Source organism: Aulonocara sp. 'chitande type north' Nkhata Bay, linkage group LG6 (assembly GCF_057382095.1).
Source record: "Aulonocara sp. 'chitande type north' Nkhata Bay isolate Kocher_YH1m ecotype deep benthic linkage group LG6, A_spYH_male_GT1.1, whole genome shotgun sequence".
NCBI classification, from domain to species: domain Eukaryota; kingdom Metazoa; phylum Chordata; class Actinopteri; order Cichliformes; family Cichlidae; genus Aulonocara; species Aulonocara sp. 'chitande type north' Nkhata Bay.
In genome coordinates this window covers 26,863,322-26,881,848 of record NC_141349.1, presented here as the reverse complement: position 1 = coordinate 26,881,848, position 18,527 = coordinate 26,863,322, and the positions used below count along the sequence as shown (strand labels likewise).

The 18,527-nt window shown below is 40.9% G+C and overlaps 1 protein-coding gene across 3 annotated transcripts; it reads right to left on the bottom strand.

Moving 5' to 3' along the window:
* Nucleotides 1-882: 882 nt before the first annotated feature.
* ecpas (Ecm29 proteasome adaptor and scaffold) lies at nucleotides 883-18,525 on the bottom strand. 3 transcript variants are annotated; one of them, XM_086295945.1, is made up of 49 exons: nucleotides 18,425-18,525; nucleotides 17,571-17,701; nucleotides 17,197-17,313; nucleotides 16,767-16,885; nucleotides 16,495-16,644; nucleotides 16,200-16,377; nucleotides 14,210-14,349; nucleotides 13,905-13,983; nucleotides 13,673-13,792; nucleotides 13,423-13,508; nucleotides 13,251-13,326; nucleotides 13,110-13,159; nucleotides 12,944-13,010; nucleotides 12,677-12,799; nucleotides 12,458-12,561; nucleotides 12,146-12,269; nucleotides 11,972-12,052; nucleotides 11,620-11,836; nucleotides 11,250-11,341; nucleotides 10,936-11,070; nucleotides 10,662-10,833; nucleotides 10,266-10,438; nucleotides 9,988-10,089; nucleotides 9,580-9,718; nucleotides 9,127-9,272; nucleotides 8,837-8,891; nucleotides 8,619-8,733; nucleotides 6,913-6,981; nucleotides 6,630-6,747; nucleotides 6,381-6,548; nucleotides 6,161-6,240; nucleotides 5,901-6,006; nucleotides 5,723-5,770; nucleotides 5,521-5,639; nucleotides 5,139-5,289; nucleotides 4,987-5,052; nucleotides 4,785-4,874; nucleotides 4,574-4,640; nucleotides 4,391-4,482; nucleotides 4,235-4,301; nucleotides 3,915-4,112; nucleotides 3,474-3,685; nucleotides 3,352-3,395; nucleotides 3,075-3,267; nucleotides 2,812-2,968; nucleotides 2,384-2,489; nucleotides 2,207-2,295; nucleotides 2,050-2,121; nucleotides 883-1,373 (listed from the first exon to the last, which is right to left on the bottom strand). In XM_086295945.1, the coding sequence occupies exons 1-49, from the start codon at nucleotides 18,444-18,446 to the stop codon at nucleotides 1,234-1,236; spliced, it is 5,565 nt and encodes a 1,854-aa protein (XP_086152071.1). In that variant the 5' UTR covers nucleotides 18,447-18,525; the 3' UTR covers nucleotides 883-1,233. The 3 variants fall into 3 exon arrangements, with proteins under 3 accessions (XP_086152071.1, XP_086152072.1, XP_086152073.1); XM_086295946.1 differs by having other exon boundaries at nucleotides 9,595-9,718; nucleotides 18,425-18,524; XM_086295947.1 differs by lacking the exon at nucleotides 18,425-18,525 and adding an exon at nucleotides 17,820-17,969.
* Between the last annotated feature and the right edge of the window lie 2 nt (nucleotides 18,526-18,527).

The window sequence follows — 18,527 nt, the reverse complement described above, 5'->3', positions numbered from 1 at the left end:
GGGGAGTACATAATTCAATTTGTTACTCAAACATATCGAGTAATATGTGATATAAAAGGGCACAGAGAAAACTGTACGACACACTTTAATCTTTTTCGATACAAAACCCTACGACAGGGGACGGGAACTCCAGGCCTCAAGGTGACCTGCACGTGTTAGATATCACCCTGGGTCAACACAACTGAATCAAATGATTAGTTCATTACCAGGCCTCTTCAGGACATGTTAAGGGGCAAATTTAGCCATTTAAATAAACTGTTTTGGATCAAGGTCACATTTACAACCTGCAGGACACTCGGCCCTTGAGACCTGGCGTTCCCCCACCCCTGCCCTAGACATTAGTGACACCATAGCAGGCTGATATCAGCATAAAAAAAAAAAAAGCTAATCGTAAGGTGTTTTGCCTTAAGAGGAGTTACACTCATTGAGTGCATTTGTTCCTAGTGCCTTCCACTGAGGCTGAAAGCGCTTAAACATGTGGTTTTAATACAGAGCCTATTTGGAATTAAGTGAAGAGTAATTGGTGCAAATTATTAAGGGGATTTTATTTATTCAGGGACAAATTCAAACAACTATAGCATCTCTTTGAAGTTGACAGCAGGTTTTTGTTTTTAAAAGACTTCACAAAATAGCCTTACATCTTGCTCATCCATCAGGCAAAAAACCTTAATTTTTTTTAAGATCCCAAGAGTTCTCCAGTAGCCCCCGTCCTTTCACCACTAAGCAGTGATGGTGTTCACAACCCCTGAAAAGCCCCCCCCCCTCCATCCTTGTCGACTAAGGTGCGCAACCTTCTGTAGTTTCCAATGTTAGGCAAACCCACGACAGCAGTAAAGCTCCCAAAATTGGGGCTACAGGAAAACAGTGTCCACAAACCTAACACACTGGTTTATATATCATTTATCGTCAGCTTACTGTCCATTTAAACAAATAAATCTCAACAAGTTACGATAACAGCCTCGCCCTTCAACATGTCACTGAGTGCAGATGTAGAGCAAGGTTTGTTAGTCTCTTCAAGCTTTGCCAGCCATAAACATGAAACAGTCTGCATAAACAGGTGGGAGTCTCTTGGGCAACCCAGCATCGCAGCTCATGGGAATTATTATTATTATAGAGTGGGATATTTGTGAATCTCAGAGCATCAAAGAGGTCGGGGAAGTGTGCTAATGTATGGTCACTGATGAAGAAGGAAAAAAAGAGACACCGATGCTGTATGTTCTTGCCGCTGTGCGCTCAAGGTTGGCTTTGGATGTGTCTGCGCAGCTCCTGGGCCTTATCCCGCAAATCAGGCCTGCTGTCGGACTGCAGCGTCGACAGGGAGCGCTGCAGCTGCTCCCGGCTCTTCACAGACACACAATCCCACTGTTCACTCTCTGTTCATATCAGAGAAAGCACAGAAATATCATCAGTCAATCGATCAAATCTTTATTTCAACATATGAGTAATAAATGTAATCACACATTAAAAAAATCAAAACATGAAATCACTCAAACACGAATATGTACACACGATCTACAATTCTTTAACTACAGCAATCCAAAAGTGTTCCTTTTTATAATATGTAATTATCAATTTTTAATGTATAATACAACCACATCAATTTTTAATACTCTGCTTGATCCATATAGTGCTTTAAGACTACACATGCTCCTCATTGCTGTCTATACTTTTTTTTTTTTTACACTTAGCTCTTCCCTCACCACACAATCTTTCTTTTGTTTAAATTTAGTGACTATTTGTTCATATCAAAGAACATTTGAACTTATTCTTTTCTGTTATGATTCCCTCTAAAAGCTGCTGTAAACTCTGACCTGAACAAAACACGTTCATATCATCTGCAAATAATACAAGTTTCAGGGTGTTTGAGGCTTTACAAATGTCATTTATGCATATGTGGAACAAGTCTGAACCTTAATTCAGAGCAAACCTCACTACTGTAAAACCTTATGATCAAATGGAGATGCTAGAAAAAGAATAACGCTACATCGCCCAAGAATAAAACTGAAAAACAAAATACATGCTTGTATATAAGCAGGAATCGATATTTACCTCCAGTTCTCTTGACGATCACATCCACGACTGACAGGGCCTCGGTCCTCACAGAGGAGTAACTCTTGTTTTCTGGATAGAAAAGCAGCACAGTTGGGCATGAAACGCATGCGTATAAACTATAAAACAAAGTACCAGGACGTAGTGAAGGGCTTACCTAAAGGATATGTGAGAGCAGCACAGGTCTCTGTGAGAATCTCTGACAATGAATTCAAGTCGTCATTACCCTTTTCTAGCAGCAGTAACCTGCAACGAAAAAACAGCTCAATGCCTTTTAATCATTTTTTTTTTCTTCACAGCCAGTCGAACACCTTCTCTTTGTTTCGCTGCTTACCCCTGGAAGTATGCCTTCATAGACTGAAGAACAGCCAGCTGCACTTTCCAGGTGCTCAGCTTAAGCTTCTCGCACATCAGATTGCACACCTCTGCCTGGAAACGTGCTACACACACACACACACACACACACACACACACACACACACAGTTGAGAACATTACTTGCAGATCTTTCAATCAGCTCAAACACATTTCTTGCCCATTCTGTGGTAAGAAATTTGTGGAAGTTCTGCCAGATAACTTAAAAATCCAAGATACATGTAGTGGCTTATAATACGTCTAAAAAGTAGACAAAGGGAAAGAATGGTGTCAATTAAGGGGACAACATTTTTGAGCTGGTCCTACATTCCCATTTCTTTAAATGCCATATACAATATGTCAAAACAAATTTGGGGTTCAGTTTTGTCTCTTGTGAGAATAAACTTACTCTGAGTCTCGGGCTTTCTTGGCCAACCTTTTCCAAGAGTCTCAAAAGCACAAATAATAGCTTCGGTCTGCAGCTCTTTCTCCTTCACATCTTTATCATCATCGTCGTCGTCGTCTTCCAGTGATCTTGGGGATCCAACACCACTCTCTGGACTGCTCTGTTGTAAAATTATTAAGACAGGTTGAGTTCATTAAAAGACTTTTGCAAAATATGGCATCAATATTTTAATATTCATATTCAAGAGGCAGTAGGGAGGTTTCAACCTTCTTGATTAGAGGGAAAAGGATCTCTGCCATGTCGGCGAAACGGTCCTCCTGGCTGCTGTGGAGCACGTCCCCAGCACAGCGCAGAGAAGCAATTTTGTACACGAGATTCTCCTTACGACATTCCTTCAGCACAACCTCCAACACCTCAGAGATGGTGGGCTGGCCGCTGCAAGGCTTCTGTAGCTCCGTGCTGAAATGGAAGAAGTGTGACAAGAAATGTTGTGATGTACTTGGAAGAAAACATACAAAGAAAAGGCTGTGAGAGACTTTTTACCTGCATTTGGACACTACAGATCCAATGGCTTTCAAAAGCTCCTCCTGGAACAAAAATAGTTTAAAATAGAAAAATAAAATGAACACTTTCTTGTTTTCTTCAGGTATATTACATATCATTACCTTGCCAGCCCACGTGCGCCCAGATAGACCCTGCATTAAAGCTGTCAGCACCAAGCCGAGGTGTGGCGCCACCAGTGAGCCTGTCTGTTCCTTGGCAACAGTTGCCATGGCAGCTGCACCCTGAGCCTTCATCTTCCAGGACTGGGACTGCAGCGCTTTCTGTGTGATGGCAATCAGCTCGGTCATGTACAGTCTGATGCCTCCAAAGCTTCCTGATTAGAAAAAAGTTTAAAGAAGTGGAAACAGAATTAAATCTTTATGTCATCACAAAAAGACACCATCACAAATATACAGCACATCTGAAGCTGAAAGGATTAGTTGGTAAAACAGAAACCTTGTAAAACAGGAAGATTTGCTTTGTTTCCTTTATATGTTCAGTGTATTGCAGCAGATTAATCAGTAATGCATAATTTTCATTAATGCTGTCTAGATTTTCCTCACCTGGAACGTTCTCCTGCCACACCTCAGACCACAGCGTGGCATCATGGCTCTCTCCTTTGTCCTCATCAGGACCCGGTGCCTGATGCATGCCCAGGAAAGCCAGTGGCAGGGCCACTCCCGCATGCCCTTTCAGCACATCTGGACTGTAGTGGCTGATTGCATGTACTGTCAGTGCACAGGATGACTTGTACACATTCTCTGGGAGCAAGAAAACACAAAGAGCAGAGTCTGAAAGCTAGCACTGAATTTAGTAAACCAACTTCTTGTGTTTTCAAATATAGAGCAGCTGGGAGAAATATAGACATATTTTACTTTCTCACCTTCTTTCTCCAAGTACCAGGTGTTGAGTTTCAGCAGTAGTTTTTCTACACTGCTGTCTTTTGCTGACTGATGGGAGAAAACAGATGTCCTTATGACTTTAACAAATCATTATTTCTAAATCATCAACAAGATTACTTATCACAATTGCTGCTCACCCTGACCAGGTGTCCCAAAGCAAAGGCATAAGCTTTCTGTACTACAGTGCTTCTGTCATGGATGCCATTCAGCAGGGAGCTCATAAGTTTACCTGAGGAAACAAAAACAGTTATCACAGTTAACACCACACTTCCATCATCCAATACACAAACTAGATGAACAGATTCAAACTTGTCCTGTACCTGAGTGTGGGGTCAGATCCTGTGGACACTGCACTGTGAGGGAAACAATTACACTAGCACAGCCACCCTGTGAGGAGAGACAAAGAGTAGCAGGTAAACACCTTGGTAGAAAAAAAAAAAAGAAAGGAAAGAGCCACTGTGTGGAAAAAAGGCAAATGTACGAAAGATCGGTATGATGATGCAAAGAAAGCTAAATAACTGTGTTTTTTACCTTGGTGCCCAAACCTACTCCACTCTTAAGCAGCTCACAGAGTCTGGGAACCAGTTCTCCCAGAACAGCAACATCCAGGTGCTGCAGACACTGAATACAAAGACAGCAAAATATATGTCACATGCTTTTGTAACACTTTAAATAAGGCACCTCTTTGTGACACATCTACTTAATTAATTAGTAAGGTTGTTTTGTTTTTTACCATGTTAACAGTCTCCATCATTGGAGAGGATTTGGCAGCACTTAGTCTGGCAGCATCCATGGCACTCTAGAAGTAGAGTAATAATAACTCATGACAACTTTTAATAAACTTATAGGCTTCGATTTTTTTATGGAGGCGAGTGCTGAGGTTACCTTTTCCTGCTCTGTGGCTCGGAGACTCAGGTAGTTGAGGACCTGAGGCTCCAGAGTGCTGAGGGACTCCAACAGAGCTGGGATTAACCGGGAAGCATGGGGCCTTAGTCTGGCACCGGCAGTCTTACTGATCTTCACCAGGGTCTGGATACTGATTTGGAAAAAAAGAGATTGTTGAGAGAACAGAACACACAATTATACAGCAAAAAATTACGACCTGGTAACGTGATGACCGAATGATGAATTAAAGTTAGCATCGTGCCATGTTGGAAAAGCGGAAAGGTACTACTACTAAAACATTTTACTAGAATTAAAACTAGAATTAAAGCACAAGTTTACATTAAAAGACTGCCACAGAGGAAAAACCAAACCAAGATATTACCTGAGTGAGCGAACCTCTGCGACATTGCTAACAATGCCTTTTTCCAGTAGGGTGGGTAAAATCACCGCCACAGTTCTCTGGGCTCCAGAGCCTGTAGACTCACACATACGGGTGCACACCTGGAGAGAGAAAAGGTACTCAGACAAGCACACATGTACACACAAACACATACACAGGCCAAAGTTGTGGCAAACAGCTTTACCTTACTGAGTGTTTTCAGTGTTAGGTCTGCAGCCTTCCTCACAGACTCCTAAACAGAAAATTTTTTTACTTTGTAATAATGTACATTTTATTTTTTTTGTTATGCATCAGTGAACGAATTCAAACCTTTGTGCCACATCAATGAAAGAAACACTGATCTCTGATCACTTCCTTCCTACCTTGATGTCATCAAGGACTCTAAACAGCGTCTCCCATATTTCTGCCAGGTGATCAATAAGGTCATCAGCCTGACGGCCTCGAATCAGGTCATTTAAGGCCAGGCAGCTGAAAGAAAAATTCACATAAACGTTTAGCCTTTAAATCTTATTCTAAACAAACTGCAAACATTATTAACAAAGCATCCATTCTAATGCAAGTTAACAAAGTCAAAAGCCAAGGCTGATGATCTTATTTTTTTTTAATATAAGTGTACATGGACCTGGACTCTCGCACTCGCCAGGCGTTGTTGGTCAAATTAGAAATCACATCCTGAAGGATCTCTTTGAGATACTTATCCACCTGTAATAAATCAGAACAAGCAAGCAAGCAGGCACATGTAACTAAACAACTATGTCTACAACCATTTTTTTTCTAAAGACAAATAATGTTTTGTAGTTTGTTTTTTTAATGGATGCAAATGTACAACAATCAGCTCTTACCAGGGTCTTATCAGTGACCAAAGCATCCCAGATGCTTGTCATGGCCTGGCGAATGCTAAGGTTGGGATCAAACTGGTAGCGGTACAGACGAGGAATTATCTGAGGCAGGAATGGAGCCAGCTGTTCCCCGGCTTTAGCTGCGATCATGTGGAAACCAAAAGCTGCTCCCTGAAAGGAGGATAGGCATGATCAGGTTGGAAGGGGCATGGATGTCACGGATGTAAAAACTGGTGAATACAAACATGATACCTTGCGAGAGTTCCACATGGCATGATGATTGGCTAGGTTCATAAATTTGTACACAAGATCTGGTTGGTTCAGGTCGCTGGCCAATGAACACAGCTCCTTGTATGTGGACAAACCGTGACTGCCAGAAACCATGAATACAGATTATGTACAGAAGTAGGCCAAGAAGGGTGAATGTGTGCAAACTGAGCACAAAGATTAAATACATTTTAAAAAGCATGAATATATTTATTACACTTTCACTGAAATAGGAGCTAAAAATGCCAGTAGAGGTGATATGCCTTACCCATCAGGTGTTTTCCCCAAACCTTCTCCTTGGAACACCTCTGTATCCCCTGAGACTGCATGTTTCACTCTGTTTACAAAAAAAAATAAATAATGATTTAACAATTAGCCCAATGCAAGACACGATTGTAAGCTTGTTACAATCTTTGTCCTTCTTCAGTTTAACACTGGTTTCAATCACAATTTCAAGTTTCCCTGACAAACCACTGGAGACCAACAAACCTGCCTGGATCGAGCACAACTTTAGGTGGAAACTGAAGGACACCCACAACAATATATTGCTTTTGTTCTATTTTTAAAAGCGCAAAATTTGACAGAAGCTCGATGCATGTGTTCATCCTGCCCATGGTGCACATTAGCTAATCATTAGTCCTCCCACAGTGCTTAATGGACCATTTAAATTATTTATTTTTAGACTTCTTTTTTAAACATTTTGTGAATCCACTGCTTTATGATCCAAGTCGAGTCAGTCAGCTCTGTGAAACAGATACATTCAGAGGTCTTAACCCTTTAAGACCTACCATAGAACAAAGCCCGCCAGAGCTTATATTATATTTTTACATGCTGTGGAGCCATTTTTGGGAGCATTTCAAGTTGCTATACATCATTACAACCATTACAGCCTAAATTTTAATAATATGTATGCATTAAGTGCATAGTAATTACATAAATTGCAAAAAAGTGCAATAAACTACAAAAAAATTGAAAATCGTTTTGTTTTTTTTTAACATATATTTCTAGTTAGAGAAATTTAAGAGGCTTATCCCTCAAAACTGTAAATACAGAAAAGTTGCACAAAATAGTTTCCCACCACAGGAAATTTATTTTGAGTGTCTTCATAGTTTTATTTTTGAAAAACACCAATTTTTATACACTGCAGAAAAAACGAAAATAAATATTATAGTGCAAAAACAGCATATATATCAAAATAAAATATTTCCAGCAGTGCAATATGAGTCCTAAGCATCCCAGAAACAACACAGAAAGTCATAAAGTCAAACATAACTTTTAAAAACACCAGTATAGGCTCATGAGGCCCTGACGGTAATAAAAACTACATTTCCGCAAAAATTACGTCACTTCCGGTTTCGGGCAGGTCATGGCGGACATGCGATAGTTCGCGCTGACGTCTATTCCAACGTAGGAAGTGTTATGAACAGCTGATCGGCTCGGCAAGGCGTGTTTCTGGAATATTATGTTTTTGTTGCTGCAAGCGCTTTGTATGCAGTTTTTGCAAAGCTTTATGTGGAAGGAAACTGTGACCGAGGACAAGCTGATGGCATAAGATGTAAGTACAACTCCTCCAGTTTCATATGCAAAAAAAATTATTGCGCTAGCTCACATGGTTGCAGAGCTACCGGGATTTTAAAGTAGTTGCACAAAACGGAGCGTGCCCGCTCCGATCGGTTTTAAAGGGTTAACCCAGGAAACTGAGCAGCATCTTTGTGAGTCCATAATATTCCATTCCCATTTCTTCTAATTTTTTATTCTGTACACAAACTTATCAACACTTGCAGTAAAAAAAATAAAATTAACTGTATCTTTAGACCATTTTAGCTTTCAGCTGGGTATGTGGAGGACCTCATTCAACATGCACTACGGTCTAACAGTTTGTTTCAAAACAATAAACCTGTTTCTAGATTTTTCCCTCATTCATGCACAAGCTTGAAGCTGTTGAATCTGTACTCAACCCAACCATCCACTCACCTTTTACCAGTCATGAGCGTTTCAACAAGAGTGGACACCAGTTCCTGCTGGTCACCCTCTCCCCCCATCTCATAGACCAGACCAAGGCCTTTAGATGCCACATCCTGACTCAACTCTGAATGAAAGAGGAAGAGTGAAGCGTGAGGAAGTGCACAGGCACAAAGCTAGCAAGTAATGAGCTGATCAAACAGTTCACTTAGACTTGACTCTGATCTTACCGTCAGGGTCTGAGAGAACAGAGATAAAGGCCCCCTGAATCTCTTTCAAATGTGACTGTAAGAGTTAAAGAAGAGAAACAAAATTACGGGTATTTGACATACGTGCATAAAGAAATTAAATTTGCACACTAAAGACTTTGGCACATGAATATTTTTCCCAGAAAGGTACAATTTCACATTTCAAACATCTGATATGTTTTCTACGGTCTCACAAGATCTGCAAATCATTGCATTCTGTTTTTAATTTACATTTCACCCCGAGTCTCAATTTTGGGGTTAAAAATACACACCGTAATCTCCTTGTGCTGGCTGAGCTTCTTGACAAGGGAAAGCAGCCAGATGCAGGCTGCCTGCCGGACGTGGGGGTTCTGGCTGGTTATATACTTGGTCAGGATGGCGTTAAGGACCCAGGGAACCACATCATTGTTTTTTACATCTGTCAGCAGAAAGGAAAAAGTGGAAATTAAAACTTTTGTGGATAAAACATTCAGCTTTTAGATAAAAATGGACTGCTGCAGGTGAATTTATGCTCAGAAAATTCAAAATAATGTCAGACAGAAAAGATAACCATGGATTTCATTAGGACGACTGCTGGTATAAAGCTGAATATGGTCATGCAGAGTGGACAGTAAGCGTGCCACTATACTGGAGAACCAAATCAGAGTAGTGTGAACTTCAGAAATGGCAAAATTCATTAACAGATAAAAAAAAAATGTTAAAAGCACAATACAAGCTGGGACTACATTTTAGAAATGTACTCTGTGGTGGAGTGTAATGGTCCTCGGTGCAGGTCCATGGATCTCTGGCAGCTCCAGAACTGGTCCCTACTGCACCACTTGTTATGGCCTCTCCTACTGTGAATTGTAGCTCCACCTGCTTGGCCTTGGAAAGATTGAGAATGTAAAAAAAAAAAAAACTTGAGTACTGCTGCCAGCAACGAGTTGTTAAGCCGAGTGACAGCTCAAGTAGAAATGTTTAGAGACAATACCAGCATATCTGTGCAAAAATAACCACCTCAATACAGCCCGATTCATTACCCTGACCTCAAAAAGTAAAATGTTAAAAAACAAACAAACCTTAAGCTACCAATTACACCTGTTCATTTGAACCTAGTCTTTTAAAAATGTACTATCCATCAGTATGTTTCATACCTCTACAGAGTCCATAAGTCCCTGCAGCAGCTTCTTCTGATGAGGGAAATCTTCATCTCCCACTGGCAGATAACCCAAGGTCATGATGGCTCGTTCCTTCATCTGGAACAAAGACACAAACATGATGATCAAGATAAAAAAGTAGGCAAGAAAATCTAAGGACCCGACATATCATTAATTTATACAGTGCAAATAAACCACTGATATAATGTGTGCCAGTAACGATCACTGGAAAGTGCCTCTCAGTAGCCATTTTTTCGATTAGATTTCTAGAATACCTTTGTACTCTCCTTGCCAGAGGGAATGCGGGCCAGCAGGTTTTCTACAACAGAGAGTTTAGTCAAGCCCTCTCCCTCTGCAGGGATCAGCAGGTGGCCATTACGCCCAATTTCCCCCAGAGCTGTACAGGCTGCTATAGCCAGCATTGCACTGCTGTTGTCCAGGAAGGAACCTTGACGAACATGAACAAAAATGGATCAAACAGCATACAAAGAAGCGAATCATTATTTATGATATAAACTTTAAAACTGTCAACTAAAAACTAAGGAATTAAAAAAAAAAAATACTGTATAATCATTACAGTATAGGCAAAATAAAATTTAGCATCAGTTTTTGGTACTCTAACAGTTACCAAATCAGTAAATGAATGAAGCTGATGTGAAATAATTACATACCAATTGTCTTTGTTGCCATGGCAGCAAGTTCATCATCTTCCTGGGAAGAGATGTTCATTTGCTGCCCCATGTTTTCTGTCGAATCAATGGATGTGGCAGCTTTTTTCCTGCTCATGTTCCTTCCGACCATATAGCCAAGAGCCAAGATGGCACCATGCTGAGTTTCAGGGCTCTGTGATTTGACAAAGCAAGTAAACATTAATGCAAGGTAAATTTTCACAGCTATAAAATAAATGAAGCTACGAACGGCTGTGTAGCAACAAAGTGGCATTACGTGGTTGTCTTTGGTGATTTTGACGAGGTTCTGCACGGCCTTCTGCAACTCGTTGCCAGTCATAGTCGAAACCACAACAGCATACAGCTGGGCTGCCAGCTCCCTCATGTCCTCCTTGTTTGTGTTCATCAGACTCTGGGGGGAAAAAAAAACATCTGCTATTACAGCGATGAGATCTGTAAAATGTGCACTAGGCTGATGGTTTTACAATATCACAACACAGCTGAGCAGCTGGATTATCTGGTATCTGTCTCATTTGTGAAATAGTAAATACCCATATTGGCACTAACATCCCACATATTTATGATACTCACTTTAATCCAGTCGATTTTATCAGCAAATCTGGGAGCCAGTTTCTCCGGGCACACAGACACAACCTCCAGTAAACAGTACATGACAGGGATTCCTGTTAAGAGATTATTACATTAAGTACAATTTCCTGACAAACATAAATACCTGGAAATGCACATGGATTCTTAAAGGAACACAACTTATTTACATGAAGCACAAACTGAATTTTGCAGTCTTTTATCAAAGAGACAGTCTTCTTGAACAGAAGATACTTGCAATTTTTAAGAGTCAAGAGATTTTTTGGTTACTTAAATATTCACTGCACATTTTCAGAGCAAAAAAAAAAAAGTTCCAAAAACTGCTTGATTGTTTAATAACTAAGTGCTTCCTCACCTCCTACAGCAGAGAGCAGCTGCTGCAGAAGATCCATGTAGACATGTACAGGATTTGCTTCAGAGCCCTTTGACCCTGAGGGCTGAGAGTCAGAAAACAGCAGCGTGTGGACATAGCGGCCAATGGCAGGGGCATCATCCTGCATGTCTGACAAGCGTGTGGACATGGGCATGGCCCCGGCACTGTGGGCTAAACACATCCTCAGGTAGAGCATGATCTGGGACAACAGGAAACGGAAATGAGACGGATTAGAAGACAAGCATCTAGCACAGGTATAAGAGGTATAAGACTATAAGATGGGCCAGTGTCACGATTAATAGATGCCGTGAGGTCATAACAAATTCATATTTACCTCGCCAAATGCAGAGGGGTTGAAAGGAATTGTGGAAGTTCCCACAATGTACTTAGCTGGAGTCTTGATTCGCTGAGCGGCCTAATAAAGACAAAAGTGCAGAGATTTAAGATTTAAAACGTCTTAGTAAAAACACCATCATGAGAAACTTGGAGAACATGCTCAGAGCCTCACTTTCTCCTGGATATAAGCCACCATATCAGGAAAGGAGGGCATAGGTTTTGGTCCCTCCTTCTCTGAGCTCTTGGTATGGAAAGCCCTCAGCACCCTCTGGGCCTCCCCAGACACCTCTTCTCTTCTACAACACAGAAAAATAAGACACTTCAAGCTTTTCTGCAGGTAAGTACACCTAGGACACATTTTAGTTTAAGCTCAAAGCTTCTTCTTTGTACTATCAATAATTTCATGACCCAGTAAAATGTTTACTGTGTGTTCTTGTCATTTATTTACCACCACACGAAAGATTACTGTGTTTTTCAAACTTACGGGTCTCCAGCAGCCAGCAGCAGTAGGTATCTTGATGGCACATGATCAGGAGCAAAGACCGTGCTGGCAAACTTCATGGCCACCTGGCGAACCTGCACCTCCGGCTGTTACAAAACAAAACAAAAAACAACAAAGAACTATACGAGTGTTTGATTTGCCTCATTTCTACTTATTAAACCCACCAAGATTAAAGTTTATTCTACCAGTTCTGCCTCTCACCTTTCCAATATATGCAGCCACCAGGGCCTCCATTAGGTTGAGCAGTGCTCCTTGGAGGTTAGCGTAAGCTCCAACCATCATAGACAAAGCCTCCTGAATAGCTAGACGGACATCAGCTTCTTCCTGAAGAGGAATTTTAGAAATTTCAATACCAGATGCACAAGAATAGAGTTTAAGGCAATAATTTTATATGGACTGTGAGTGCCAATATCTTGTAATGCATTAGTTGCTTGGTACTCAGTTTTCACTGCAACGTCTTTCCCCTACCTTACACATGGACTCAAAGAACTGCTGCACAAGTGCAATGTCCTTTGTGAAGAGCTGAGGCATACGACTAGAACAGAGGACCGAGATATTTTGTATTACATCATTTGAAATACAATGCAAAACTGGAAATGTTTAAATAAAGAAATAGTTCATTATTTCCTTATACCTTGACAGCTTTCCAACAGCAGAGTAAGCAACACACAGTAACTTAGGATCCTGCAAAGACAAGTGTTTCCCAGTAAGTATATTTCAAATTAAAGTGCGCGACCCTGTATGAACTTCACATTATTTATGTCTTGCATTTTACCTCCTTGTATTCATTGATGAGCTTGGTAAGACCATTAAGCAACATTAGCCCTAAAGGCTTATTAGTGTCAGGGCATCTAATGAAAAATCAGAGAGACAGAATCAGCTTTTAATTACTTGAAACACACTGATGAAGACAGATGTATCTGTAGGAAGACGAAGAAAAGACTTACACCATGCAGATATGATGGACAAACTGTAGGGTGAGAGACAGCAGTTTGTTGTTTGTGCTGGCCCCAAACAGACCGTCATAAACAACCTACAGAGGACAGAAAGCAAACTAGTGAGAAAATCTGGAAAGTTTACTGTTTTGCATGGCAGTACCTGAAAAATACCCATATATCAGAGTTATCTGGATACACTAAAACAAACTTCACACTGAATAAAAAAAGAAAACATGGCCAGAAGCATCACAGATCGTACCTGGATATTAGCTGGAAAGCACTCTGCAGCCAGACGTGAGCGTAGAAGATGCGGCAGGATCTTCAGCTTAACTCTTGTGCTTACTGGCTCATGTTTCAGCTCTTGCTTCATGCCGCCCCCCTACAGTATACATATAAAGGGATTTTACATTTCTACGGGTCAAGAAAATACTTATGTTCACAGGTTATGTTAAAAAAAAGAGAGTTTAAATGTTGAGTTTGAGTTGACAAACCTTTGTTTTAAGAGGGACATCCCCCAGATACACTTTGAACATCTTGTTGATAATTAGAGGATTGTTCCAGTCGATGATGCTGAAACATTACAAAACAAGTGCATTACTAATGATAGGAATGACAGTTTGACAGTTTATTCAGCTCCTCAGAAATACTTGAAAAAGTCTGACTTTTTAAAAATTATTTTTACAAAATCTAGGAAACTGTTAAGTTGTATAAACTACCGGACAAAAGGAGCACTTAAAAGTGGAGGACTTGGTGATGCAAATACAAACACAGACATAAATCAAGTTTCATGGCCTACCTTTGTTTGCTCTTCAGCTCCAGATCAGCTGCAGTGGCCACACTGTGTCTGGTGTCACTTGACGCCACCACCAGGTGGACCACCGTCTCCACTTCTGGGACTTGCTTTGCCTCAATGAACTTCACTATTCCCAGTTTACACTGTTGGAACCAAGTACACAACAAGGAACTATTTAGTCATAGTAAACATGCCACATGGTGCTTCACCGTCCACATTTATATTAAAAAATATACATTACAGAAGAAATTGCTCTGAAGAAATTATACCAAACAGTCAAATTAGGGGTGAAGGTGGAAAATTTATAGACATAACTGATTCTAACCTGAATGTTTAGAAGCTATTCAAAGATTTGCCTTACAAAAAAAAACCCCTCCATATCAGTGTTTCCCGCAGATTTGAATATTTTTGTGCCGATAACCTGTATGCATCCACAAGCGGAGGCACAAGCACTGCATGTGTACAGCAATATTCATCTCCAGTTACTCTTTATGCCTGCAGATGGACTTCAAATGCACAGTGCTGAACTGCAGCTGGTCGTTTTTGTCATTCTCTGCATCATCTGTGATCTCAGTATAGTTATCCACCTACTGCATGTTTTGATGAACATGAAACTCAGTTACAATGAAACCCAGGGATTGTCTTTGTTAACTGCAGTGCACAATGGTATAGTTGGGCACTATTCCAATGAATGACAGTGAATGATATTCAGGATTGTCATTAAAGTCACCTGACTAGCAAAAGACTGGGATGGCCTAGATTAGTTGGTAAACAACTGAACTTTCAAAACATTGGCAAGGGGGACCAAATCTACCAAATCAACAGGACATTGAGCTATCCACACAGACAGACAAAAACAATACAGGTGCAAGATACACAAAATTCACGGTTCGGTTCGATACTTTGGTGTCACGGTTCAATATTTTTTCGATACAAAAAAAATGTTCATGCCTTTTTAATTTGTCATTTATTAAAATTATAAATATATATTTTAACTCAAAAGTACAGTTTTTAAACTTAATGTTGCTGAAACAACAAAATAAATCTATCTGATGGAGAAATCACTCATCTTTGGAAAAGAGAGTTTATTACAGAGAAATGGCTCTTTCCAAAATAAAAGCTATACTATACGCTTCTTCTGGGCTATATTCTCAGCAGCATATTAAACATATCAGGTCCCCATAAGGAGAATCATGTGCTAACGGCTGTCTAAATGACTCGGGTAAAGTTTGTAGCATGCATGCTTGTTGTTTTTGTCTGCTTCCACTTGTCTTTGCACTAGGATGATGTCGGCGTAAATGTGCAGTCATATTTGTTGTGTTCCCACTAGTGCTGTCAGCATTAATCTCGTTAAAATGACATTAATGCCATAACGCGGCAAATCTCCGTTAACGAGTTACCGCGGATCGCCCCCCGTGCGTGGGGCTGGACGGCGTCAACACGTTAACGAGCTAACTGCGCTAACGCACTAGTTCCCACAAATTGAGCATTGCTTGGCACATCTGACATACTGTTTTACTTTTGTTTTCATGTGAAGCTTACCATCAGGGTCATGCTTCACATGAAAACCAAGATAGTTCCAAACGCCAGATCTGAATGAGGGTGGGGGAGGTTCAATTTCAGGTAGCGTTGAGGCAGTTGCCATGTTGCAAGCTTAGCTTCTGTCTTGCTAGCTTGCGTTGCGCTCAGTGGAACTGCACTCAACAGTGCAGCCTAGGCAGAGTAGTCGAACGCAGATCCACTGAAGAAAAGTTGATAAAATAAATAAAAAATGTTGTATTGTTCGATACATATGCGTACCGAACCAAAAGCACTGTATCGAACGGTTCAATATCTATACGAGTATCGTTGCACCCCTAAAAAACAAGTCACCAAACATACTCAGATGGGCATAAATATACTTGGCCGGCCTGCCCAAACACTGAGCATATTACCTTTCCAAACAGATAAACATATAAAGCCAGTTCTCATCCTCCCAGTTCAGTTTGTATACCTGCTCCAGTTGTTCAGCATTCCACTGGGCTTCTCCAATCACCCTCTTGGCAGCATAAACACTCATCCCTGGAGGAGGCTGTGGGAGACCCTGACTACTCGCAGCCACTGTCCCATCTCCAGAAGTACCCTGGGAGGAGGAGGGAGCGGGGCGAGTTGGAGATTCATTCAGCACAAACCTAGGAGGAGAAGGACACTACAGGTCAACAATTTGTGGTAAAAATACTTCTCGCAAGGAATTAATTTCACCAGAGGTAGGTCTGCAACCCTTATTCGCTTATGAATCGTCAACTCACCCATAAGGCATCAGTAAAACATCTAACATGAACTCCAACAGCAGGTGCATTGTCTTTGGCCGCTCAGTTAGGTTAAACAGAGAAGCACTCTTGGAGGTGTCAGTAGGATACTTTATGTGGTAAAGAGTAGGGATCAGCAGGTGCATCAGACTAAGAGAGAACATAGAGTATAGACAAATTAAATTAAAAATAATAAGCTGATATCTCAAGATTGCTTAACACACATGTCACACAACCATATCCAAAATGGGTGTTTGGATACATCCCCTTACCTGTCCTGCTGTGGCTGTGGTTTTCCTTCCATGGCAGTGATGAGGGTCGGGGCTAGCTCACACTGTTTTACCACCTCCAGACGAGGGTAGCCCATTTTAATGTAGATGATGGTGAAATTCTGCGTATAAATGTGACCGTCAAAACTCTGCTCTCAATAATAGGCCAATTTTTAAAAACACAAGTCAATCTAGGATCACTAACTAGATTTTAAAAAAAACCCACATAAACGTCAATTCAATCATGTGTATTAAATTGTGTTTTTAAAACAAAACAAAACAAAGGGACAAAAACACTGATCTGATTAAATCCCATGTGGTAACTGTGTGATACCTTACCAACGATGTTCATTGGCCCATAAGGCAATCACGCCCACAAGGCAAACACGAGATCCTCCACTATATGGCAAACATCCTAATATGAGATTCTTACCGTAACGAAAGAGGCAGCTGCAGGGTCTTGGTACTGCACAAGCAAAGTTTCTACTGGAAGTTGAATCTTAGGCCGGCTTTTTATCCTCTTATTCAGGTGGACCAACAACTCCATTACCTAGCAGAGAATACGCAGTTTCCACATTTTATTATGTAGTTAAATAAGACAGATGCATAAACAAAGTAAAAGGGATCTAAGCTCCTTGAAGAACCTTTGCATCTAGAGAACTGAGTCTATATCTCTGCTATACCTTCAAATAATTTTTTTCTGGGCTGAACTTTGAAGTAATGATACTGCAGTTTATAAACACATCTCCCTTGTAATGCAGTCATTATAATCTCTTAAGTAACAGAGACAGGCTACACCCTTCTTACTTTCTTCCGCACCCCCTCTTGAACGCTGGAGAGCTTGAGGAGAACAGGGGGTAGGAACTTGGAGATAATGTCCTGCAGCTGTTCATCTGTCTCTGCATGGCCCAGGCGAAGGAACACACGTTCCAGTTGATCTGTCAAAAATACATATAACACCCTTGTTAACTCATTTTCCAGGCGGTATTTGTCACACGCTAATTATTGGCCCCATCATGGCTAATTTCGCAATATCTTTCTACTCAAGTATCTCACCCAGTAGTAAGGTATCTGCAACACAAAGACTACGACCTTCAATTTAACATAGAGCAACATGCATGCTTAAAACGGTCTCACGGGCATGTTGCTGCAGTTCTGCTGATAAGTTCGTCCTGTCAGCTGCTGTGCTGGTGCGACCATCACCCAGCCCTGCCTTCCTTCTCCTGGCATGGCTCACCAAGCACCCAGCTAGCTACAACAACTGACAAGACTATTCACGCATTTGATCGTTTCTGTATTATTCAACTAGCTTTTCACTTAAGGTCACATCCTGCAGGTCAAATCCCCAATACCCCGAATATCCTAGCAGTTACTGCGCACTTTCAAAGTTTCATAAATGGATATATATTAATAGCCTACGTGATAGTTTCTTTTTGACCATGACTGGGCAAACGGCCTCCTGACGATAGCATTCTGGTTAGCTTAGTAGCTAGCTATCGCACCTACCCCTGGTTTTTAACTACAAGAAGCTTTAGCGTTACACCAAAAAACACCCCAACTGTCAGGGCGGATCAGGCATTTTCCTGGATACGTTTTTAGAAACCACGAGTGCGACATTTGACAAAATATATGAATCGCCAATAACCCAAAAAGAAACTTACTGAGTTCATCCTGGGCAGCCATGTTTGCAGAAAGTCAATCAGCGACCCCCACAGTTTAGAGAGTGTTACTGCATCCACCGACGCCACTCCTAAGCCACTGCTT